The following is a 26,978-nucleotide window of genomic DNA, read 5'->3' on the forward strand; positions in this document are numbered from 1 at the left end:
CTGTAAGGATAAAAATTTCATAAGACTCGATGTAATACTCGGATATCAGTTACTAAGTCATGCCTTCTAGTATGTAGGCATAGTTTCAAAATGAACAGCTACTGATAGCTCCTTGTGACGTGTTTTCAAACCATATGGGTAAAGATTCGTACGAAACTTCCCAACCTCCGAAATTTTTTTTTTTACTGACTTTTACTTTACTTACAATGCTTTGCGATAACTTATGGTGTAATTGAACTTCAACTATACTTTCGCAATGACTGATTTCACCTTCATACAAGTGTTAGCATCTACCAACGACTATATTACTTCTGCAATTGTGTTGGAATCCAGCTTCGAATAGTCCTAAAATATGGTGGCTTTAATACAAGTGTGACTACCATTATACCTCCTTATATCTTCCAACAGTACTTTCTGCGGATCATACTAATCCTGATCAGTAAATCACAACTTGTGTTGTATTGTGTATATTTGACATAAAATATCATCAATTTCAACTCATATATCTGATAATCTACGCATCTACGGATAGTATAATCTTTCAGACAATCACCCTAAAACTAAATTTTATTTCTACGACGAATTTACCAGCCGTCACAATAGGAGACTCTACCACAATATCATGAGATAAATATTTAATAAATAAGTATTAAATTAATAAAATTTAAATTAAAATCTATCTATAAATTTTAGGTTATAAATATTTATTGATGAATTTATATTTCTAAAATCAATTAAAATTATATATTATAAATAAATATTTAATAAATTAATATAAATATAAACATATATGTTTTCCTAATGAAGTAATTATCCATAATTTAACTATCAAACAAGTTTAATCACCCGTGCCATGCACGTGATAAGATTGAAATTATAATTTTAAGTTATTATGTTAAATTTCATTTTAATTATAATAATTTAATTAATAAAAAAATAACTTGTATGCGTTGTTTTTTTTCTTAATATAGTGTTAATTGTATTAACTATAAAATAGTTATTTAATCTACTTTTTTCAATAAATCAGGCATATATACTCAATATGACCATAAATAATCTAGTAATACTTAAATCTACCAACAAAGTTTTATATGTTAGTTTACTGTGAAGTAAGAAAATATCAAAATCAGCTCAAAATAAAGAACAAATGAATAGAAAATCCTAATGCAGAAAGTTTTGTAATAAACAATAAACAATTTAAACCTAATGAATAACAATTCAATGCTATCCTTTGATACCTGCAAAATATATACATGAAACAACATTGTATCAATGTTTGTATATAAAATTATATGATTAACGTAATTATAAAATTGTTTGTCAAGAGAATAAAATTATACGAATTTTTAGGATAATTTTAATATTCTCAAACTATTAATGTACAATAAGAATTCATCTATTAGTTCCTAGAATTTATAAATTTTTTTTAAGTGATAGTAATAAATTTTAATAAATAAATAGATTTAGTAAGACATTTTGTTATTACCTTTTTATTATAGGCTCTCAAAAACTTCTCTATATATCACATTCATCGTGCAGTTATCTTCCAAGTGTCCATGATCTTGCAACAGCACTCGCAGACCATCTTTACTCGTTACCCTTGATAACGCAACATACAATTGACCATGGGTGAAAACTGGCCTTGGAAGGTAAATTCCAACTTTCGATAGAGTTTGTCCTTGAGACTTATTTATTGTCATTGCAAATGACATAATAATTGGGAATTGTCTTCTTTGAAACCTAACCGGCAATATTTCATTATTTGGAATTAGATTCAGTCTTGGGATAAGAACAATACTTCCAGCTTTGTTACCAGTTAAAGTCTTGCATTCTATCACATGATTTCCCATTCTTCTAACTTGCATCCTCGTTCCATTGCACAAACCATTAGTTTGGTCTATATTCCGCAGCAACATAACAGGAGCGCCAACCTTTAGAACCAACTTGTGTGGTGGTAGACCTGAACAATTTATTCCATTTAGAATCTCCGGCGAGAAAGCATCTAACTCAAATTCCATATTTCCCTCTTCAGCACACACAGAGTCTGAACTTAAGTAGACTCTTTCATGTCCAGGTAATCCTGCAGTCATCTTGTTGTTGACATCAGTGACACAATCTAAAGTTGGTACAAGAATTGCTCTATCCTTGAAATAATTTTCAACGGATAAATTGGATAACATATCTGGATACACGAAATCAATGAGGTCATCCAAAGCTGTCTCAGAGTTCTTAATCAAAATGTCAGATGGTATATGAATGATCGATTCACCATCTGTTGTATCACCATCTGTTGTTTTCACGATCGAACAGCAAATATATATAAAGTGGACCTAGCATTACTCGAAGAAATCATTGTGAATAATCAACTTACCTTATCATCAATGAGAACCATTTCTAGATAAGCTGTCTTACTCTTGTCAAATTTGGATGGAACTTTCCATAACCTTATAATCCTTGCCTTTATTTTCCAAACCCTATAATCCTTGCCTTTATTTTTCAAACCTTTTTATTACATAATCTAGTACTGATAATATTGTTGATAGAATCATAACTTGTAGCCATTAGGTATGGAAAATAATAAAGAGAAAAAGAAATACGAATAAGGTACGAATTTTGTAGATGAAAAATAATTGAAACAATTGACTATTACGACTTATATATATATATACACACTAATTACAAATGATATGAATTTTTAATGAAAATACTTGATACTAATAGAAAAAAATTATATAAATAGAAATTATTATATTTCAATTTCAATTTCATATAACAAAATAATGGTTTTCAAAAAGAAATTATGATTTTAAATTATTTTATTACTATGTTGATAAGACACTGCGATTATTTTGAAATTATTTAACGGGTAATAAATATTTATTAAATTAAAATTATTTTTAAAATAGACATTAGATTTAAATAAAGGATATGATTTTGCAATAATATTTAAATTATTTTGTTAATCTTAATTTCAATTTTAATTTTATATGTATAATATTATTATTATATATGAAGCAGTTTTATATTGCTTTAATTATAGAGATTTACTATAATTATATAAAATTTAATTTGAGGAAATAATTTCTCTTGTCCTAAATAATATATTAAAACTGTTATTATGTTATCTTTTTTATGATTAATTGAATTTATCAATGATTTTCTTGTGTAAATCGTTATTACCCAATTTTTAATAATTATTTAATATACAAAATTTGAAATTGAAAATTATTATTATTAATTCAATTAACTGATTAATTGAGTAATAATTATCAAAATATTAAGATACAAAATTATTGATTTACTAAATAATGAACGTGTATTAGCAAATGTAATAAAATCATTATCGAAATTATAATTACAAATCATTATCGTAATTAATCAATGATTTTATTACAAATCATTATCGAAATTAAAGTACAAAATTATCACGTGCATTAATGACTTAATTAAAGTACAAAATCATTGATTTATTCGATCTTATTCATTGGTATATAATTTTATACTTTATTTATTGATTTACCTTTAACAAAATATTCTATTACTTTAAATTATATTTTGTCAAGATATAATTATTTAGATTATTATTAATTTTATTTTATACCAATTAATCAATTATGATTATATGATATAGGTGTAATTTAAATTTTATCTACGGATTATTTCTCGTAAAAATATACAACATATTATTTATCGTGATAATTTAATTTAATTGATTTCTATTTTATTATAATTATCTAAAACAATAATTATCTATTACATTTTTATATTATCTAAATTTTATATTCAAATGTAAAATATAAAAGTCGATTAGATTTATTTTATATTCGATTATATTGCATTTTTATATTATCTAAATTTATTATAATTATCTAAAACAATAATTATAAAAATAAAATTATCTTAACATTATAATTTATCTTATTTTCAAAATATGTTATCACGTGCTGTCTTAAATAAATTCTCGATAAATTACAATTTAAAACACGGGTGAATTTCAACTTTTCCCACCGATTGGTAAATAAATTTTATTCCAATTATAAATAAAATTTGTTTTTATTGATAAATAAATTGTCTTTAGGTCAACGATTTAATATATGTGTAAGTTTATTTTGTATCAAATATAATGAAAATACAAATAAAGAAATAAAGGATAAAAATAAACTTAATAATATCTGACATTACTTCATTGTATTAAATTATTTAAAAATAGCACATCCACAAAAAATAATTGTAATATATAAATTGATGCAACAATTTAAAATTCTATAATTATAATTTAATCAAATACTAATAGTAAAACCAAATTATCTAAACAATATTGAACCTATTCTAGTTCTTAGTCACGTATAGTATAGAATCATTCTCGTAACGACAACCAACTGAAATAATATCGTAAGTTTCAATATTTAGAATTCGTGCAAACTCAGACCATCCTCTTGTTAGATAAGCTTCATCATCCACTATCCATGCAATGCGGCAAGGTATAGAGTTACCACACTAAGAAACCAAACTAACTCTTATTCCCCTCAATGGCATTGTATGCATACAAAAGAAAGTTGGTAATTTCTGAAAAAAAAATCAAAATATGTTAAAAAATTATTCTAATAATGAACAGCTTAAATTAAGAAATTTTAAATATATTACCAATCGTTGAAATTGCATATCTGAATTTGTCACGAATTTAGCAAAACTGAACTGAAACTGAGGGAATTCAATTTCATTATATGCTCCACTTCGAAGATTTTCAGGCAGACGTAAAAAGCATGGAGGGGATGGAACTTGAACTTGCCCTATAAAGTTCCGTGGATGCAATTCCTCAATCAAATCGAGCTCCTCCTAAGAAATCTAACTTTAACCACATTCCATTGGGTTGGTCATAATAGGTGAGTAGATCCAACCATCCTTCGGTAAAGTAGAGACTATTGCCTCTTCTTTGAACGCTTACATCCATGTAGTTGGAACTCGAATCAGTGAAGACAACTCAATGATGTATTTCATGGATGTGATGCATTGTAAACGATTGTGGCAAAAGACAATCGAACTGAAACATTAAACGATAAGAATAATTTAGAGCAACAATAAATAAAAAATTATCAAAAGAATAATATAATATAATGAGTATATGAAAAATATTATAAAAAATTATAAATTGTACCTTAAAAGAATCAACTTCAATAAAAAACGAAGAAAACATTCTTATTCTATGAAGTAGTAAAAAAAAACACTAAATATAAAATTATGAATTGACTCTCAAATTTAGATTCATGTACAACAGAAAAACACTATATATAGACTTTAGTAAAACAAAAATAAATATATAAATTACCTATTATTAAGATAATTTTTTAATAATGCATTAAATATTGATTTAACACAATTATAATGAATATATATTCCTAAATTAGTATAAATATATATTAATTTCATCATATCCCGGGAACAAAGATTAGTATAATAATTTGAATGTGAGGGAAAATAGATTGAAATATATGATGAATACAGTTAAGAACAATAATGAATAATTTTAATGAAATTATTAACCATAATCAATTAGTATAATGAACATATGTTCCTAATCTTTGTTATGTATCAAAAATAATTTAACGGAATATAATTTGAATAAGAAGCATTTTTAATTGATAATTGATAAGTAGTTTAGTAGTGCATTAAATTTTGATTTAATACAATTATAATGAAAATATGTTTTTAAATTAGTATAATTATATATTATTAATTAAATATTAATTACAATATAATGATATTAAAGATCTTTTTTATAAAATAATTTAGAAAAATTATTTGATATACGTGAATCGAGTAACAAATATTTTTTATTATTATTATTACTATTATTGATATTATTATTATCATTAAAATTATTAAAAGTATTTTTAATTGATGACTGATAAGTAGTTTAACAGTGTATTAAATATTGATTTGATATAATTATAATGAAGATATGTTGCTAAATTAGCATAATTATATATTATTATAATTATATATTATTTATTTAGCAGTAATTATAATATAATTATATTAAAGATCTTTTTTATAAAATAATTTAGAAAAATTATTTGATATGTGTGAATCGGGTAACAAAGATTATTTTTTTTTTATTGTTATTACTATTATTGATATTATTATTATCATTAAAATTATTAAAAGTATATTTAATTGATAATTGATAAGTAGTTTAATAGTGTATTAAATATTGATTTGATATAATTATAATGAAGATATGTTACTAAATTAGTATAATTATATATTATTCATTTAGTATTAATTATAATATAATTACAATAAAATAATTTAGAATAGAAAAAAAAATTTATTCGTTTTGGAGGGAAAACGGATGCATGAGAGATCGACACATCACCTTTAGTAGTCGGGGGAAAACCCAGTTTTAGTATATTAAGTAGATTACTTAAACCTAGTCAGGTAATTATTCTATATTTAACTAAATAAGTAAGTAAACAAATACTAATTAATAAATTATATTTCACGGATCACGTATGTTATAAATCGATATATAATATAAATAATGACAAATTTTATTTTGTTTTCAAATTTAACTAAATCTACAATATTAATCTATCATACAAACAAATATTCAAATTTTATACCTGCATTCATATATTTAAAAAACTTCGGCGCATGCATGATCTCCAAAATCTAATGCGCGCATGAAAGATAGCTATTTAAACAGATGCTAATTTGTTAGTGCATTTGTCACTTCCGTGACATCTGCCTCCATAATGCCTTAATTTTTGTTTTCATTTGGATCAACGATCTCATAGTTGCTTTCAAACTCCTTCTCACTATCACTATTATACTATTTCCATTCGATATTTCGGTCGACTTCAGTTTGTTTGAATTTGATATGGTCATCATAAACGAGCTATAACTCGGCATGGACCATTATAGCTCCTCCATTCATGAGCCATAGCTCGGTCAGATAAATACTCCCCTCATAACCGATGACAAAACGGTACACAATCAAAGCACGTTATCCACCTTCTTGTAACCGACCTTAATACTAAGAACGTAACGGCCGAACAGTCTACCATATAAAACCAGGTAAAGTATTTTCTTCGCCAGGATAGATATAGCACTATATACTGACTTGAGTTTCGGAGTGCCTTTGCAGGTATACTCCCCCCTCATTTGTTCGCATTGTTCACGCCACACCAAGAAGAAAAGCTGGAATTCAAGGATTGGACGCTCAGCCTCAAAGTGCATAAGCTCGGTTGATATCTCCAATTTGCAAGCAAGAACAGAACTCAATATACAACTCGATGAACGAAATTTGTGAGTGAGTTTCAATATACATTGAAAACATCTCTTATATGCTCGCTTCATCGCTTATGTACTTAGTTTGAAATTGAACGAACCTACCAAATACTGATCTATGATATCTATACAAAATACATGACACTCTCTTTGGTATTTGAGAATCTATGAAACACTGACACTTCCTTGATTTGCCATGTCTGTTTGTCGGACACATTTCGGACATGACACTCATCGACATTCATCTAACACGCATTTCTTCTATGTCCAACAGTGTTTTAATAAAAAAAATTTCGGACAGGCTTTGACACACTTAAATACCATCACGTGTCAGCGTGTCTAACCTTATTCTTAACATGTATTCTTAAAATGAGTTTAGAAATATTATATTATTAATTATTAAAACATCAAAATATCATTACAATTTATCTAAAAAAATACACTATATTTTATATATATGTCGTGTCTCTGTACCTTATAAGAATTTTAAATTCGCGTATCCACGTGTCTCGTATTTGTCTCGTGTCTGTGTCAATGCATCATAATTGAGAATCTATCTTCTTATAAATCATATCTTTTAATTATTCAATCGAATGTGTAAAAGGAATAACAATTCAAATAGATTCCCACGTATAAATTTCACTTCTTTAAATATTTATAACAAATATGACCATAATAATATACTTTTAACATAACTCAATCATCTATTTTATTTTTTTACTCATATTTAAAAAATTCACCATAATTTCTAGGAATATAAAAAAGGGAATAGGAGAAGGTAAGGGCAAACTAGGGTTGACAATGGTTAGAGATCCTATCCTAATCCTACCCGCATGTTAAAAATTTCATTAAAATTCTATCCGATGTTATTTGTAGGGTGAGAATCTTTTAATCCTAACTCTACCCGCATCATAAAATTTCAAAACCTACTCTATCTAACCTGCAGAAATATTAATTTTTTTTAAAATAAATATAAAATTCAATTATTCCAAATTTTATACATATTAATAAAAAAAATTATTTTAATATCATTAATAATTTTTTGTTAATAACGATTAAGATTAACTATTAATGTTTAATTTTATAATCTTTTATAATTTAAATTCCTTTAAGGCCTACCCGTACTTATCCTACCCCCAATCATTACAATTAAGATTACCGATTAAAATTATTGAAATACCGATATATTTGATACATTTAAAATTCTTCCCCAAACATAATATACATAGATTTTTCATATAAAAAAATTTGACCGCCTAACATTTTCGAAAGAAAAAAAACGGTAAAATCATGGATTCAAAATCTTAGGGTTTTTTAATGTAAACTAAAAAAATTATTATTTTAAGAAAAAATTAATCAAACTTTAATTTTTGAAATACATTTTTTTAGAATTTAGGATGAGTTGTCACATTCTCCGTGAATCTTTATAATTTTATGAAGTTCGTCGTACTCGAAAACTTCATTTCGAATTTTTCATAAATAACTAATTGAGAATGAAATTCAAATTCCTAAGTTTTACAGCTGATAATAACAACCATTAGCATCGTCTTCAAGAGTATTTAAAAGTATACAGAAATGAAACATATTTAATAATAGTGCTCTCCAACTCTTTACAGACTTTACTCTTGAAAAAACTAATTTAGTTTAATTTGTGTGTAAAAGAAAATTAAAGAGTTAAATATTAAACAAACAATAAGCATGTCGTTTTTAATATCATCGACAGTAATAATAATCATTATCATCATCTTAAAAAATATACAGATACATACATAAATAAACCATATTTAATAATAATATAATAAAAATGGTACTCTTCAATAAAAAAAATTTAAAATTTAAAATTGGCGAGAGTTACTACAAACTTATCCCACACAAAAAAAAATTAAATTTCAGAAATTAAAATATCGTTAATTTAAAATTTTTTTTTAATTTATAATAAAAAATATTCAAAATCTCAATTTTCAAACATAAAATAAAAAAATTTTAAATTATAACGATTAATAACCAATAAATTATATCTCAAATAATATAATCTCTTATTCTCAGCTAAAAATCTTGGATTCTAGTTCCTAACTTAAAAAAAAAAAAACCACTAACGTCTAATAATAATAATGCATAGCGAAAGAAACGTGGGGTTGAATGAGGATTAGCGTGAAAAGTGAAAACGTAAAAGGAGTCCACATCATCGTCAACAAAAAGCTGTGTGACTCTGACCGTACCACACATGCACTCATACCTCCCTTTATCTCTCTCTCTCTCTCTATCTTTGCTACTATGCGCACCACGCACTTCCCTTCTTCTCATTTTCCTTCTCCTTCTCCGTCAACAACAGCAGCTACCTTATCCCTACATTAACTCCTTAATCTCCTTTCTTAATCACTTTTACCATTCTATTCTCCCCTTTCTCCCCAACTTCACCCTACATTTAATGCAAGCAATTCTGTGGTTCACCTTCAATTCCCGACTCAATCATCACAATAATAACAAAACACACATACACTCACACTCCACCACTGTTTTTTATGTCCATTCCCAGCGGCTTCATGCCACTGTCTCCGCCATCTCAATCTTCTAGAACCTTCCATTCCTCCCCATGGGCTGCATCTACTCTCGTGTTTGCATCGGCGACAACTGCGTCGGAGGTGCCGCCGCCGCCTCCAGCATCAACGGCGACGCAATCGCTCGTCCTCCGCGCGGGACCTCATCCTCCGAGCCAGACGAATCCTCCGCCGCCGCCGCCGCCTCGCCGGACGGCGACTTCCAGGTGCTGAATCAGCTCAGCTTGACGCGGGACCCGGAGGCCGGAATCCGGAGGCTCGCTAGGGTTTCGTCACAGTTCCTTCCACCGGAAGGTTGTAAAGTGGCGAAGGTTCCTGCGTTCAGCTACGAGCTTCGCTACTCGTTCTTGTCACAGAGAGGTTACTATCCTGACGCACTGGACAAGGCGAACCAGGACAGCTTCTGTATCCACACACCGTTTGGTTCGAGTCCGAATGACCATTTCTTCGGTGTCTTCGACGGCCACGGCGAGTTCGGTGCGCAGTGTTCACAGTTTGTCAAGCAGAAGCTCTGTGAGAATCTTCTTCGAAGTGCGAAATTCCAAAACGATGCCGTTGAGGCTTGTCACGGTGCTTTTCTGGCCACGAATTTGCAGCTTCACAATGATGTCTTGGATGACAGCATGAGCGGGACGACGGCGATCACGGTGCTGGTGAGAGGGAGAACTATAATTGTGGCGAATTCAGGCGATTCGAGGGCGGTGATTGGAGAGAGGAGAGGGAAGGATCTTGTGGCCGTTGATTTGTCGTTGGATCAGACTCCGTTTAGGGCTGATGAGCTGGAGAGAGTGAAGATGTGTGGTGCCAGGGTTTTGACTTTGGATCAAATTGAGGGTTTGAAGGATCCTGAAGTTCAGTGTTGGGGAAATGAAGAAGGTGATGATGATGGGGACCCACCTAGGTTGTGGGTCCCAAATGGGATGTACCCTGGGACTGCATTCACAAGGAGCATTGGGGATTCAATTGCCGAGACTATTGGTGTTGTTGCTAACCCTGAGATTGTTGTCTTTGAGCTCACCAAGGATCATCCTTTCTTCGTGCTTGCAAGTGATGGTGTCTTTGAATTCATCTCTAGCCAAACGGTAGTTGATATGGTAAAACTTTTCACCTTTTCTCTCTCTGACTTTTATTTTTTATTTTTTGGGGTTTAACTATAGTGTAACTTTTTGTCTTCCTTTGGGATACACTTTATTCTGATTCTAGAGAGGAAAAAGAAAAATTGTTGTTGCCCTTTGCTGGTTCTGTTGTTGATATTGGCTTTAGGGGCTGTTCTGATAAAGCAAGTTTGGCGGCAAGGAAATTATCATCCTCTTTCAATCGCAATCATGAATGTGTGTAATTGATGTTAGGGACTATGCTTTACTGTATTTGCGAATTAGGAATTTACCAAAAAGTTACTTTTTGAGGAAAAGAATGCACTAGTTGTATAGAACTGCAAGTAAAGGAAGCTATTGGAAAACATGATTGAGTGCAAAACATTCTTGGGGTATGCTCCACCTGAATGCCCCACACTTAAAGTCCAGCACAAGGAATGCACTGCCAAAGCACTCTATGAGACCTACCACCACTCTAATATAAGTAAAGCTTCTGGTCATTGTTAGGACTTAGGAATATTGACTTCAGTGGTAGTTTTACTATGATCCATGACAGGATTTTTAGTATATTTTATTTTACAAAATAGGGGGGAATTCTGGTCATTTCACAATTCAGTATGAACTACTTCTCACTTTAAGCAGGATTGGCATGAGCAGAATCTCAAGCAAACTATCCACAAGATGTCCTAAGTTATTGTTTAACAAGTGAGATTGATTTTAAAAGAGAGATGATTTTGGGAGGGTCGTGAATCTCCCCTCCCAATAAGTAGCAAAGTTATAGTAGTTTGTCTATCAAAACTGGAATTTGTTCTTTATTATGCCAATCTAACTAATATTGGCTTATGTCCACTTGCTTGTAAATTTTGTGTATAGATTCTCCATGACTAAGACTTATTATTGCAATGTGTAAAATTAATTGTGAATTTAATTTCGGGATCCACATTACCAAATTGCACAATGCTTTTTGAAATTGAATGCATATTTAGTGTATTTTTGTCTGGTAAAATTTTCCAACTAATAAGGAAACTCAGATTTATCTATTATGTAATTGTATTTTTTTTCCCTCCGTGTCCAACTGTGACAATTTTCTAGGCAATGCCTTTGTTTGGTGAAGCTTGGTCAGCAATTTCTTATGCACAGACTTAGATTAAGGCATCAGTGATCCAACAGCTTATCATTTGGTAGCCCAAATCAAATCATAAGGCAGACCCCAAGGTTTCCCTTATAATGATAGAAATAGATGACCACAATCAACTACTAAACCCTAAGAGCTGTATACACATTTTGATAATGCTTTGCAATTATATTCATACCATATGTCACCTATATTTTGGTTTATCATAGGATCAAAGTCAAATATTTTGTAACTTAATTTGCCATTATACTTCCAGGTTGCAAAGTTCAAAGATCCACGTGATGCTTGTGCTGCAATAGTAGCTGAATCTTATCGGCTTTGGCTACAGTATGAAACTCGTACGGATGATATCACAATCATCATTGTGCATATAAATGGGCTAACTGAAGTATGATAGTATTCCTTTTTTCTTGCTTCTTTTCATTTATATTTCCCAACAATATTCATGCATTCATTTCCCCATGTTTCTTGTTAGTAACTGATTTAGCATCTCTGATCAGCCTGGTGTTGGTCAGGAAAAAACATATGGCGAATCTTTACGAACTCCAGTGCCTCAAGTTGTAGAGATGACAGGTTCAGAATCTCCCTCTACCCTGGGTTGGAACTCTAGGAACCAACGGGTAAGGCATGACTTGTCAAGGGCACGCCTCCGAGCAATTGAAAATTCCCTGGAGAATGGACAAGCTTGGGTTCCTCCATCTTCAGCGCATAGGAAGACATGGGAGGAAGAAGTAATCCCCAATCTATTTCTTGTTTTGTTTTGCATTAACTCCTCTATTTTTCACATTTTATTTGCATTGGTAACAACATTTGTATACAAGCATAAATTCATTGATTTATATTTTCTCATTTAGTTTGTTTGAATATCTATCATTTATGGTGCTTCTTCATATGCTACCACAGGCACACATAGAGCGAGCACTGCATGATCATTTTCTCTTCCGAAAACTTACTGCTTCCCAATGTAATGTTCTATTGGATTCCATGGAAAGAGTTGAGGTGCAACCTGGTGATATTATAGTCAAACAGGTCAGTTATCTACTTTATTATTGAAAAATTATTTGCCTTTGTTCTTTAACTTTTATGGATTTATCTGGCGAAAAATGGATTAACACTATTCTTGAATGGAGCTTGCATTCCTATTAGAAACCTCTGTTTATTTTGACTTGGTTTGTATTTTGCAATTGCAAAAACTGTGACAAAAAGTTATACTTTTCAGGGCAGTGAAGGTGACTGTTTTTATGTTGTTGGTAGTGGAGAATTTGAAGTCTTGGCAACTCAGGTTTGTATCTTTGTCTTTTGATGGATCTCTGTGATGGCTCCACAACTATTCTTTCAAGCAAATATTGAAATTTATTCAAGCCAGAGGCAAAGGCAAGGATTATGGGATTTTTTATTTTTATAAATTAAATAAACGTAATAATTACCGAAATAAATAATCTAAAAAATATTTACCGAAATAAATACCCCTCTCTTATCTCGTTTACGGATAATTTTGCATGTATCGAGATAAGAGAGAACTATGCAACACGTGTATATTTCATTTACAGTCTGTAAATGAGATACATGTATTTAAAAAAAAAATTGAAAATAATAAAAAATATTAATAATATCAATCCTCCAAACTTTTAGCATGTAATTAGTACAAGAGATTAAAATGAATATGTTTGATCAATTAGTACTCAAAAAGGTTGATGGGACCGTGGAAAGGGAATTGAAACGGTTATCTCTCACGTTATCTCTCACTATCCATGCGGTAGATAACCGTTTCAATTCTCTTCCCACTATCCCATCAATCTTTTCTAACAATTGGCAAACAGTTATTTTTATTTTTCAAATTTAATCAATCCAATTGGATCATAATTTAATTTAAAATTTTTAAAAATAGATATGTTTGATCAATTAGTACCCAAAAAGAGTACATAGAAAATCTTAGATTAAATTATCATCCAATTGGATTGATTTAAATTTAAAAAATAAAAATAACCGTCTGCCAATTGTTAAGAGAGATTGATGGGGATAGTGGAGTGAGAGATAACCGTTTCAATTCTTTTCCCACTATCCTATCAACCTTTTTGAATACTGATCAAACTTATCTATTTTAATCTCTCCTACCTATCTTTTTATGTCCTAATTGCTTGTTAAAAGTTTGGATTATTAATATTTTTTATTATTTTCATTTTTTTTTAAAAATACATGTATCTGGTTTAAACTGTAAACGAGATATATACGTGTTGCGTCCACCTGTCTTATCTCATTTAAACGAGATACATGCAAAATTATCTCGTTTAATAGTAAACAAGATAAGAGATGGTATTTATTTCGGTAAATATTTTTTAAATTATTTATTTCGATAATTATTATAATTAATTTATTTATTAAAATAAAAAACTCAGGATCATGGCATCTGCAGGCGTCCAAAAATTCTAACTTTTTTCTAAAGCTTTCTTAGCAAGCAATTTTTCATTCATGATAAAAACAACTGACATAAACACTTACGAAAACCACCTTTCTGTTATTTCTAAAACCTAATCCACACTCCGGCTCTCTTGGCTTTGCCCCTTGCATAATCCAGATGAAATCACGTTTTCAAGGTCTAGGACCATATCAGAAATGTTGCTTCTACAAGCATTTCTAAAACCGGATTACTTTCTTGTGAACAAGATGTGTTAAAATTCTTGTTTTGTGTTTATAACAATGGCAGGAAGAAAAAGATGGGGAAGTAACCAAGGTTTTACAGCGTTACACATCGGAAAAACTATCATGCTTTGGAGAGCTTGCTCTAATGTGAGTACTATCCATTTTTCCCCTTGTGGTCCACGCTGATTGAAGGAATTTTTTGTAACACGAAAATATCCAACTATCAGGTCATTCAAGTTTACTCAAGTTCACATATTTGTTGAGGACTATAATCCATTCAGGGACATGAAGTTAACCAAAAGTATTACAATATTCTAGAACATGGCCAATTTATATGATTTTTCCTTCACGGTACTGACTATAGTGCATTTGCATCTGCATTTTTCTTGTTCGTTTTCCTTGGAAATCTTTCAAATTGATTTTCAACTCTTTTCTTATTTTTTATATCGACTGCAACTCTGCATTGACACCATAGGTCTCTTACCTAGAAAATTTATATTTTTTTCCTGAAACGTGACATTACAGGTATAATAAACCACTCCAGGCTTCTGTACGTGCTGTAACTAAAGGGACTCTTTGGGCTTTAAGGCGAGAAGATTTTCGAGGCATTCTAATGTCAGAATTCTCGAATTTGTCATCCTTGAAGTTGCTACGATCTGTAGATCTCCTGTCAAGATTGTCAATTTTACAACTGAGTCAGATTTCTGACTCCCTCTCTGAAGTCTCCTACGCAAGTGGGCAGACAATAATTGATCGTGTAAGTACGTTCCCGAATATTTTTGTTTAATTATTCTCTAATCTTTTCTTGAATTTCTTTAGTATGCTTTTGCAGAGTGAAGTCCATGGATTGTACATAATCCAGAAGGGACAAGTGAAAATCACTTTTGATGCGGATTTATTGATGAATCCAAATGTTTGCAGCCTTGAGCCTGATTTGGAAAATGTGAATGATAATGCACAGAGCAGAATAGAATTGTCAATAGAGAAGCAAGAGGGAAGCTATTTTGGTGAATGGGCCCTTCTTGGTGAAAAAGTTGGTCCCTTAAGTGCTGTTGCTGTGGGTGATGTTGTATGTGTTGTATTAACAAAAGAGAAATTTGAATCTGTTGTTGGCTCCATACAAAAGATTTCTCAGGAGGATCGCAAGTAAGTTTTTTATGCATGCATATAGCAGAAATCAGCATTTTGGTTTTTCGTTAATTTGCCCATTTGTTGCTCTAAAAAGACGTAGCTTCATATAACTGGCACTATCACTTTGACTGTAGGTCAAGACATAATTCCAAAGAGTTGGCTAGAAATTTTGACTTTTCATCAGTAGGAAAAGTCCAGCTCTCAGATTTGGTAAGTTATCTCTCTCTCTCATGCATTGGGAATGAGATCCTCAAATTACCTCATGGTCCTTTTCTTTGTAGGAATGGATAAAGAGTGTCTATTCTACTGACTGCTCTGATATTGGGCTTGTAAAGTTTGGAGAAGCAGGTAGATTAATCTATCTTTAACTTCTCTCTTTAAATTTGAGCAATCCATATTTAAATTCCAGAAAAAATTATTTTAAATGAATTTATTCCTTCAAGTTTTACTTTTATATATCAATTAACGTCAGTCTCTAAATTTGGCTCAAGTTTTTGGTTGAGTAAATTGATTCAAAACTTACCATTGGAGGGTGACTTGGTTGTCTTTTTCCTACATCAATTAATAGAATTGAATATAGTCATTAATGAATTAAAAAACAGTGTTTTAATGCAATTCACTGACTGAGTATCTTTTGCAAGCAGAAAATTTGCTTACATTGAAGAGATTTTCCAAGCCAAAAGTGAAAAGGCTGGGAAAAGAAGCACAAGTCTTGAAAGAGAAAGATATGATGAAGGGTGTGAGCTCTTCAGCATGTATACCACAGGTTTTATGCACTTCTGCCGACAGCATATATGCTGGAATAGTGTTAAATACACTCCTTGCTTGCCCTTTGTCTTCCATACTTTCAAGTCCTTTTGGTGAAACGGCCGCACAGTTTTGTGCTGCATCTGTTGTTATTGCTTTAGAAGATTTGCACAAGGTTGTATATCTAAATAATGCTTTTGCCTCAATTTGCCTTCTTGGCCTTTGTGACTAACTTTTCTTTCTTGTCCTCATTAAGATTTCATATTTGAGTTTCAGAATGGTGTTCTCTACAGAGGAGTCTCGCCTGATGTTGTGATGTTGGACCAAACAGGACATATACAGGTTTGGATACTTATGTTTTATTGCTTTCTCTTATATGTTTTTTGTTTTAATTATGTTACCATTGGATTCTTTTATATTCAATTTTTCAAATTTTTTTACTCGTAAATTTGTCATTGGTTGTAGCTGGTTGACTTTAGATTTGGTAAGAAGCTTGCCGGTGAAAGAACATTCACAATTTGTGGGATGGCAGATTCACTAGCTCCAGAGATTGTGTTGGGAAAAGGCCACAGTTTCCCTGCTGACTGGTATGAATAAAGTTATCAACAAGAACTTTCATGTCATTAAATTGAAATGAATGGTTCTCCATTCATTTTGTTTTATCTGTCATTGTTACTTTTCGGTATATCTTGTATCTAGATACATTAATTCGAGAATGTACTCAAGGGTGACGTTAACAAATAAATGTAAACAGAAGTAATGTACATTGTTTGATGGCAGTAATAGCAATGATTTGTGTTCCTTGAAACGTCAAGCTGAGAAATCTCATTGATGGTTATACTATACAGGTGGGCATTGGGAGTTCTGATATATTTTATGCTACGAGGTGAAATGCCATTTGGATCATGGAGGGAAAATGAACTTGATACAGTTGCCAAAATTGCGAAGCGGAAGCTACATCTTCCAGATACATTCAACCCCGACGCTGTTGATATCATATCCAAGGTATATTACTACTCTCTTTCTATAAGGCCCCCATTTAGATATCATCGCTTATGACTTAGGGTAAATTACAATAATCTCCCTTGTGGCTAGGCGATATTATACATTTGCCTTCTATTTGTAAAAGTTTATATGTAACTTATTCATTTTCCTTGGCATTTGTTCAGTTACTTGATGTGGAAGAAACTACTAGACTTGGTAGCCATGGTACTGATTCTGTCAAGAGTCACCCATGGTTTAATGGTGTTGAATGGGAAGGGATTCGCCACCGCACTTTTCCCGCTCCTCCGGAAATCATTTCTCGTGTTGCACAATACTTGGAAGTTCATTCTGAGGATTGCAGTGGTTCTCTAGGTTCCCCATTACAGGAGGTAGAAGAACTCAATGTGCCTGAATGGCTTGAGGACTGGTAAGAGAGAATATGAGAACATTATTAGGTTTCAGTGTCCTCTTATTTAAAATTTGGCTATTCACCAATATTTAAATACCTTTGCTTTGTTGGATAATTGCAATCCAAGATTGCAATGAACCAGAAGATGCAAAGTGACACATTTGATACCAGAATATTCCCCCCATAGTTCACTTTTTTGTGACATGATTGCATTGGAAAACCAAATATTCTTGGTGTTTTCCATGCTTTCTATTTATTTATTTAAGTAGTTGAATATGAGTAGGATAGGTTCAATTATGTTCTTTATATTCTCTTCACCTCTTTTTTCTTTCAATTTTTTCTTATTATTTTGGGAATTCCTCTCCTTTGTAAATATTATATACTTGTACTTGAGTGGGTTTCTTATCATTTTTCAATTGAAATATTCATGTTTAGAAGTTTTCTGTATAACCCACTTAAGAAAATTCTATTGTCAGGAACAGATATGTTCATGGTACTGAGAGTCACATAAATATGTATAAAATATTATATTCATGATTGTGTATGAAGTAATCCATTATTTTATTTCTATTTTGAAGCATTGTCAAATATAATTTAAATAATATGAGATTACTGAATACCAATCATAATAACTATTTATCATAATTTGTTTACTTTTCTGTAGTTTTACTGATCAGGTATAAGTGAACATAAATTAATCTCTATATTGTTGATGTTAATGTGTATCTACTTTAAACTGAAAACAAATAACTCAGAGTAGGTTAGCCTCAAAAATCGAGATCACAAATATATCTGTCAATGCACCAACTAAAAACACATCTTTTTGTTTTAAAAATGTTGAGCACACGTGTTTATCACTTGTGTTAGTCGTGTCCAATGTCCATAATTTATTTATCTTTCCCATCTCTCTTGATTATTATACTTTTAACCCGATAAAGACACGAATTAGACCTACCCCTGACAAAAATTTAATGAATCAATAAATTAAAATTGCATTGACAATTGTAACAATTACTAAATGTTGATAGAGGACTTTTACTCGAAGCAAGGAGAGAATTTCATGGTTAAATTAGGCACCTGAAGTAGTTTAGAACCATGATTTGATGGTCACTTGGTGTTGGTGGAAGGGGTGGGTGAAATGGTGAATGTTTCAGTCATTTGCTGAAATAGTGATGCAAATCATGATGGGTTTAGGCTTGTGAAAAACCGGAACGAATGAGAGAAAAAGTTTGAGTTTTTCAGAAGGTAGGTAGGTGAATCATGAATGTGGAAACAGGGAGAAATATTACTAAGATCAATAATAAATAAATAAAACATTGATCTTCAATGTTAAATTAAATGGATATGTGGTGTCTAATAAATAATTCATGTGGTACTTGCAGAACGGGTCATATAATCTAAGATTACATGTTGTTACGTACCCAGAAGATTCGAGTTGTTGACAAATGATAACTACTGACAAAACTGACAAATTTGTATAATCTGGTTTATTCAATGACTCAGGAGGTGGTATCCTTCATTAAGAGTTAAGACAATCGGATAGGGCTTATCTGTGACGTATTGTGTTTGCACCTCTTTTGCCATGCATTAATTCATACTTAAGATACTGATAATACTTACCATCCACTTTGATTCCACAGCCTAATGAGGTTGCACTACCTAATCATATCACATTAATTTATTTTATACACTTCCTTTATTTATTTATCTATTCGTTGACTTTAACCAAATCAACAATTGCCATTTCGCTACAAATTTCCTTTTATTTGGAAAGGTGATGTTATATTTATAAGTATTTTTGTAATTAAATTAAGTGTGTATCTATAAAATAAGTACAATAATTTTGTATGTATAGGATGTATCATATTTATATATACTATTAGATTTTATTAAATAAAAATTAATAATATCAAAAAGATATTTTAAATTGCAACATAAAAATATAAAGTAATTATATTTTATTTTATATTATTTGATGAATAATTAGATTATTATTTTAAAATTTATTAACTAATTATTTTTGTTAAATAATATTATTATATAATGTAATCTTTTATCTTTGTTACAATACAATTTATTTAAAATTATATATAGTACAACAACAGTAACAAAGCCTTGTCCCACTAGGTAGGGTCGGCTATATGGATTAAACAACGTCATTAAGTTCTATCATGTATCATGTCTATAAATAGACCGTTTTACATGTAGATCTTATTTGACCACCTTATGGATGATCTTCTTAGGTCTTCTTCTACCTTTCACTTCTTGTCCATCTTTCATCTCATCTACCTTTCTGACTGAGTGCTTTGTCGGTTTTCTTCTCATATGTCCAAACCACCTGAGATGCGATTTTACTATCTTTTCCACAATAGGTGCTACTCCAACTCTCTCTCTCTCTCTCTCTCTCTCTCTTTCTCTCTCCGTTCCTTATTCTATCTAATCGCATATGACCACTCATCTATCTCAACATCTTCATCTCCACTTAATTTATGTTCGTGTTCCCCTTTGACCGTCCAACACTCTGCACCATAAAGCATATCCGGTCTGATAGCAATGCGATAGAATTTACCTACTTTTTTGTCACATATAAAACCAGACACACTCCGCCATTTCGACCAACCTACTTGGATCCTATGATTTACATCTTGTTCAATCGCTCTATTATTCTGTATGATGCACCCAAGATACTTAAAACTTTTAACTTTTCGTAAGATGTTTTCTCTAATTTTCATCTCTATATTAGGATTTTTCCTTTGACGACCGAATTTACATTTCATATATTCTATATATTCAGTTTTTCTAAAAGAACATTGAAAAAACAAAGAAAGTTAATATTTTCATGTATTATATATAATTTTTTAAATAAATTATATTCTTATAAATATTTTATTAAAAAATTATATTTTATAATAATATTTTTAACAAAAATAATTAGTTAATAAGTTTTGAATATAATAATCTAATTATTCGTCAAGTAATATAAAATAAAATTTAATTATTTTATATTTTTATGTTGTAATTTAAAATATTTTTTAATATAATTTTGTAAAGCCTCATTTTTTGGGTTAGATCATTCAATAAAAGTTAAATCCAAAAATTTCTCATCATTTCTCATCAGTAAAAGTTAAATAATTCCTAATCAACTAACTTTAAACAACTCTAATTAATAATGATTAATTTTGTATTTTTGAAAAGATAAAATTTAAAAATTATTAAATAATAATAATTAATTAATATGGAGTGCAGTTTAAAATTGAGCTTATGGTGGAGTTGGCCATGGCTATTAACCCAACACTTGTGTTACGTGTCGTCTTTTAAAAATTTTAAATTATTCGTATTATATGTTTTATTTTTTTTGTTGACAACACCAAAATTTATTAATGTGGCACGTTAAGTGATTCTACAAAACTTAAGACATTGAAAATATTTAATTTGGGAATTGATTTGATCTAATTTCTTAAAATGATCATGTTAACCGCTTAAGATTATTATGTGTGTTGTAGTGTCACTTAATATGTCACATCAACAAATTTTGACATAGTTAATAACAAAAGTGATAGAAAGACTAAAATAACTCATTTAAAATTTTTAAAGAACGAATTTGATTAAAAAATCTTTCGATGACTAATTTAAAAAATAAATGATTTTTTGGAGACTAATTTAACCATTTACTCAAAAAATTAATAACTACTCAAGACTCAAATAAAAACTAGTTGACAGAAGGAACACTACACTGCCATGGATTCTTTTGAGCAAAATTTCACTCCACAAAGCCATACTCCAGCAAGATTAGTGGATACTTATTCAAGGGAGAAATAGAAGGCTAAGCAGCAGCAATCACTAGTAGAAAATGGCATGAAAATCACTGTATATTTTCAATGCTTTCAAATAATCTTCTAGTTACTTCAGCTTAAGTCATGATAATGATATATTTTAAGCTTAGGTTTTGATTTGACTAAGATGGGAATAATATTTTCTTTCTAATCTTAGTTCAAAGTGAGGGGACATAATCATCATTTGAAGGTGTGTGAGGCTAGATTGCAGAAAAAGAAAATCTTACTCCTTATGCATTTGTTGAAAAGCATAGTTTAAACAGACTTAAAGACAAATTGAACCTTGTCAGCAGCATTATGAGCTGAATAGCAAATAAATTTTTTTAAAATAGTCATTATATATTTGTAAATTGTAATAGGAATACAACTTAGCTTCATTTCACTAAAATCTCCTACTTACATAGATTACAATACTTTTTTTACTATAACAGATATGTACTTCAAAGTTTAACTATATTATAGCTTGATTTGGTAAAATTGTTAGCAGAGAAAAATACAAATACTTTATTTTGTATTTGATAAATTAAAAAGATCATGTATTTGTAGTAATTTTTAAAAGTTAGATATACTCTTAAAATCGTATAAAAAAAATTAAATTTAGTTTGTACTTATCAAAATTTTAAAATCTATTATAATCTTATATAATAATAAATATCTAAAATTATCTTTATTAATTATTAACACCAAATTTCGTTTTTTCACCTATACATACACACTTCGGAAGTCCTCATATATTTTTAATTTACCCTAATCTTCATAAATTCCATGCACTTCACACATCATATATTTCAAATTTTTCACTCTAATTTTCACAAATTCCACCCACATTACACACCAGGTATAAACTTCTTCTATTTGTATTTTTCCTGTGCTTCTTGTTTTGGAAACAAAAAATACTAAAAAAATTAAATACAAAAAGAGAAATTAGTTACTTTTCATATTTAAGCTTATAGATAAGGATTTAATCCTCTTTTAAAATTAAAGTTTACTCTTAAAATACAAGACAAACATTAGGTTATTGTTGGCTTACTAGAATAGAGTAATATTTTATGTTTATTAGTATTATTAAATAATAATAATGCTTTATGAAGTCAATTATTCAATAACACATAATAAGTATTTAGGTATATTTGACATAAAAATTAATAATTTTTTTTTGTTTTCAATCTTTCAATTCTTATATGAGCTTATAGAATAATTTTTTAATATTTATATTATATTATATAAAATTCTAAAATTTGAAAAAAAATATTTTTCATTATAAATATGTCTATTATGGTATTTTTCATTTTTAAAAGATGTTTTTATCAAATAAACATAATTGTAATGCTTGAATTTATTAAAACCCATCTTTATTTTGGTTTAACCAAATGCAGATGCTGCGAGTTAAAAAAAATAGAAACTCAGGTGCACTTAATTTACGTAAAGTTGATAACTAAGAGTGGTTAAATTATCAAAACATTTTAGTATACACAAAGTCTAACTATGGAACAAGTCTCTCTTCACTAACAAACTGCACCTATTTGCATCGAAATACCTATCGGAACTTTACTCGAGGTAAGGGGTTTTATACAAATTTTTATATGTCATATGTTAAATGTTTTTGGATATAGATGTTAGCATTACACCTCATGATATAATGTCTCTTTCCTTCATACGCATTATGCATTATAATAACAATCTTATGTGCATTAAAGAATTGAAGGAATGATCCTTCGATAAGGGAAGGTGACCCCCAAAGACAAGATAATCGAGATGATCCTTCGATAAGGGAAGGTGATCGAGTCGAGATGATCATTCGCTAAAGGAAGGTGATTGATAAACTTTTGGAAACCTTCGGTAAGAGAGGGAGACTCCCATCAATTTTATAATAATATATCTTGGTTGCCATAAATTCCTTCTTGTGTATGTCTAAATAACCTTGATTGTAAATTGAACTGAGTGAATGATCTTTCGGTAAGGGAAGGTGACCCCCAAAAACAAGATATCGATATGATCCTTCGGTAAGGGAAGGTGGTCGATCGAGATGATCCTTCGATAAGGGAAGGTGATCATCGCCAAAACGTTTGGGATAAGAACTTTCGGTAAGGGAAAGGGACTTCTACTTTTTTTACCGGTTTGAGCTCAATACCTTCCATAAAAGTTACGAGAAAAAGTAATGAAAAGTACAATAAAAAGTGTGATCATGATTGTTCTTCTTTTATACTTTTTTGATTTATTATTATGTTTATTATTGCATTCAAAGATCTTTCTTTTATCCAAACTTCTTTTTTGTTTGATTTATGATATTGGTTAAGATTTTTATTTTATTCAGATATGTTCTGTTTGACTTATCTATGCCAACGTTACTATTCTTCTCTTATTTATTATTTATTTTGTCTTGCTTTATGGCCTATGAGAATATCAAACTAAGATTTATGAGTTTACATTTAAATATTTTAACGTTATAGGCATTTTGTATGTATCACGCATGTCATAACATAAGTAAATGAGAAGCATCTAAAAGTCACACCACTCCGATTAACAAAGACTTTTGAAAATAATAATTGAACAACATTGCATCATCATTGTTTTTATTTTAAAACTCAGAGTGGCTAAGGGATGGATACGATGACACCATATATAGATAAACTATTGAGAAACTTTTGTTTCTCACCCCTTTCTTCGTACGCGTGACGTGAGCCACATGCAGAAAATATAGAAAACGCTAGGGGCGATTTCTGGGCCCCATTTTGGCACTCAAGTAAGGCGCAGCTCTTTGCCAAGTTAGGCGTGGATCCAATGAAGCAAGTGGTCTCCATCCATCAATTGAAGACTTACTGATTGCTATAGTTAATTCTGATTTAAATTCAAATTTGATTTTAAAATAGGAAAAGATATTATTTTAATTTTAGAAATTAGATTTTAAATTAATTAGGATTAGATATAAAAGATAATATTATTCTATGCCAATTTACATTTCACACTTTACAGTTTACCTGAATCCTTATTTTCTCTCTGAACCATGAGTAACTAAACCTCCATTATTAAGGTTAAGAACTCTGTTTATTATATGGATTGATACTATTATTTTCTATTTTAATTCATGTTTTGATTTATATTTCAAGAATTGTTTTTGTTATTTATCTTATGAATTTGGGTAGAACGGAAGTATGACCCACTTTCTAATTGAGTTCTTGTATAACTTGGAAAAGCTCTTTATTTGAACAACAGCTTGAAAATAATTTCTCCTAAATTCTAATTATCTGGACTTAACGGGATACATGACATATAATCCCCTTGTATTTGGGTAATTAAGATTTTTGTAGCATAATAACTAGAATTAAACTTCACCCCCTAATTGGAATTAATTGACCAAGGAATTGGCGGTTGATGAATTTTAGAGGAGATTAGAAAGGTCTAAGGAATTAGGGTCTAGTCACATATAGTTTGCCATGAATTAAATCTTGCATGATTAAAATAGTTAGTAAGAAAAGTCAATCCAGAAAATAGATAACTCTGAAACATTAACTGCCTTCTTCATATTGTTTCTCCTAACTTATTTACTTGCCTGTCTTTCTAATATTTTGAATTTATTATTTAATACTTTTTGAACCTTCAAAAACTATTTTTTGTTTGTCTGACTAAGCTAATCACTCAATTATTGTTGCTTGATCCATCAATCCTCGTGGGATCGACCCTCACTCACCTTAGATATTACTTGGTATGACCCGGTGCACTTGCCGGTTAGTTTGTGGGTTATAAATTCCGCACAAGTTTTTGGCGTCATTGCTGGGGATTGACTGTGATTGACAACTATTGGTTGTTTGATTTCTTAGATTAGGCATTTTCGCTTTAATTTCATTTAACTTATTTCTAAAAAAAATTGATTTATTTTATTTAAATTTTTTTTCCTTTCTCTTAATTTCTGAAAATTAAATTTGATGTCCCCTTAGTTGTTTTATTCTTCCTAGTTATTTTATTTATTGAGTTTAAATTTTCTTTATGTTCTTTCTTCTTTGCTTGCCTGTTTACCACATGGTGTGTTTAATTCTGTTTGGTGTTTTGTGCTAAGAAAAAATAATGGAGAAAGATCACATGGGTTACTACTCACACCCAAGGAGTGATTCTTATTATTGTGGATGGAGGAACGACTCAAATTTTGGTTGGCAAAGTCAAAACCAAAGAAATTTTAATGCTCCATGTTTCAACTATCAAGAACCACCATCTCCATATTCATACCAAGAACCACCACCTCTCTATCCATATCAACAACCATCATCTTTCTACCCATATCAAGAGCCACCATCTCCCTATTCATACCAAGAACCATCCTCTTTTTACTTTTATCAAGAATAATCATCTCCTTCTTATTCATATCAAGAGCCACCATCTCCATATTTATATCATGAACTATCAGATCTTGAGTATCTCATGAAAGAATTCATACATGATATAAAGACGAGTGTCAAGAATGTAGAGAAATATGTGCAGTTGATTATCAAGTCTTAGGAAGAGGAACAAGTAAATTCCTTCCCAAGAGATATAATACAGGATCCTATGAAAGAAAGTGAGGAAATCAATCAAAGGAGTACATACTCCAATGAATTAGAGAACTTTCCGCCCTCACACATGAAAGAAGAGGAAGATGCAAAAACAAAGGAGGAAGATGCACCAACAAAGAAGGAAGATGTACAAACAAAGGAGGTTGTAAGGGATGAAAATAATTATGGGAATCTACACTCCAATGAAGTAGAGAGTGGCATAGAGAGTGAGTTTATTAAAGCACCAATTCAAGAAGTTCTTGATGAAGGGTACACTCTAACCATCACACAACACCAAAATTTTGAAATCAAAGAAGTGAAGGCAACCAAGGAAAGCACTAAAAAGGGGATTGTGACCAAGAAATAGAAAAAAATATCTATGAAGAAGAAAAGGTTAGAAAAAAACAATCCAACCTCTACCCCAACAAGCAAGGTGAATCAAGCTAATCATAATAAAAGAGAGTTTGTTAGGAGAACTTTATATCATGGGGCACTAATCTTTACCTCTCCCCCCTTGGAGTCATTTCTTTTAACTAACTGGAAGAAGAGGAAGAAAATTCAACAATCAAGTGTCAAGCTAGTGACGTTAAAGAAGCGCTTGTCGGGAGGCAACCCAATAATTTCGTATCCTTAG

At 30.4% G+C, this 26,978-nt stretch overlaps 2 protein-coding genes across 4 annotated transcripts; one reads left to right on the top strand and one right to left on the bottom strand.

Annotated features, from left to right (window-relative positions):
• Positions 1-1,493: 1,493 nt before the first annotated feature.
• On the bottom strand, positions 1,494-2,392 carry LOC127747669 (uncharacterized). Its single transcript, XM_052261808.1, has 2 exons — positions 2,372-2,392; positions 1,494-2,330 (listed from the first exon to the last, which is right to left on the bottom strand). The coding sequence occupies exons 1-2, from the start codon at positions 2,390-2,392 to the stop codon at positions 1,494-1,496; spliced, it is 858 nt and encodes a 285-aa protein (XP_052117768.1).
• A 7,127-nt stretch (positions 2,393-9,519) lies between these two features.
• On the top strand, positions 9,520-18,532 carry LOC107490298 (protein phosphatase 2C and cyclic nucleotide-binding/kinase domain-containing protein). Of its 3 annotated transcripts, none has more exons than XM_016111060.3 (15): positions 9,524-10,942; positions 12,334-12,465; positions 12,578-12,808; positions 12,981-13,106; positions 13,297-13,359; positions 14,782-14,864; positions 15,243-15,474; positions 15,550-15,863; positions 15,983-16,058; positions 16,130-16,196; positions 16,493-16,770; positions 16,872-16,937; positions 17,061-17,182; positions 17,444-17,600; positions 17,765-18,532. In XM_016111060.3, the coding sequence occupies exons 1-15, from the start codon at positions 9,884-9,886 to the stop codon at positions 18,008-18,010; spliced, it is 3,252 nt and encodes a 1,083-aa protein (XP_015966546.1). In that variant the 5' UTR covers positions 9,524-9,883; the 3' UTR covers positions 18,011-18,532. The 3 variants fall into 3 exon arrangements, with proteins under 3 accessions (XP_020998681.1, XP_015966546.1, XP_015966547.1); XM_016111061.3 differs by having other exon boundaries at positions 12,593-12,808; XM_021143022.2 differs by lacking the exons at positions 15,550-15,863; positions 15,983-16,058; positions 16,130-16,196; ... (3 more) ...; positions 17,444-17,600; positions 17,765-18,532 and adding an exon at positions 14,945-15,068 and having other exon boundaries at positions 9,520-10,942; positions 15,243-15,391.
• The last annotated feature ends 8,446 nt before the right edge of the window (positions 18,533-26,978 follow it).

This window comes from Arachis duranensis, chromosome 5 (genome assembly GCF_000817695.3).
Source record: "Arachis duranensis cultivar V14167 chromosome 5, aradu.V14167.gnm2.J7QH, whole genome shotgun sequence".
Lineage (NCBI taxonomy): Eukaryota > Viridiplantae > Streptophyta > Magnoliopsida > Fabales > Fabaceae > Arachis > Arachis duranensis.

Excerpts from the sequence above, each read along its gene's own strand:
- LOC127747669 (XM_052261808.1), bottom strand. The coding sequence starts at position 2,392 with ATGGTTCTCATTGATGATAAG. Across the intron at positions 2,331-2,371 it reads TGGTTCTCATTGATGATAAG|GTCCACTTTATATATATTTG; the intron begins GTAAGTTGATTA and ends GAGTAATGCTAG.
- LOC107490298 (XM_016111060.3), top strand. The coding sequence starts at position 9,884 with ATGGGCTGCATCTACTCTCGTGTTTGCATCGGCGACAACTGCGTCGGA. Across the intron at positions 14,865-15,242 it reads TTTGGAGAGCTTGCTCTAAT|GTATAATAAACCACTCCAGG; the intron begins GTGAGTACTATC and ends GTGACATTACAG. Across the intron at positions 17,183-17,443 it reads CACAGTTTCCCTGCTGACTG|GTGGGCATTGGGAGTTCTGA; the intron begins GTATGAATAAAG and ends TATACTATACAG.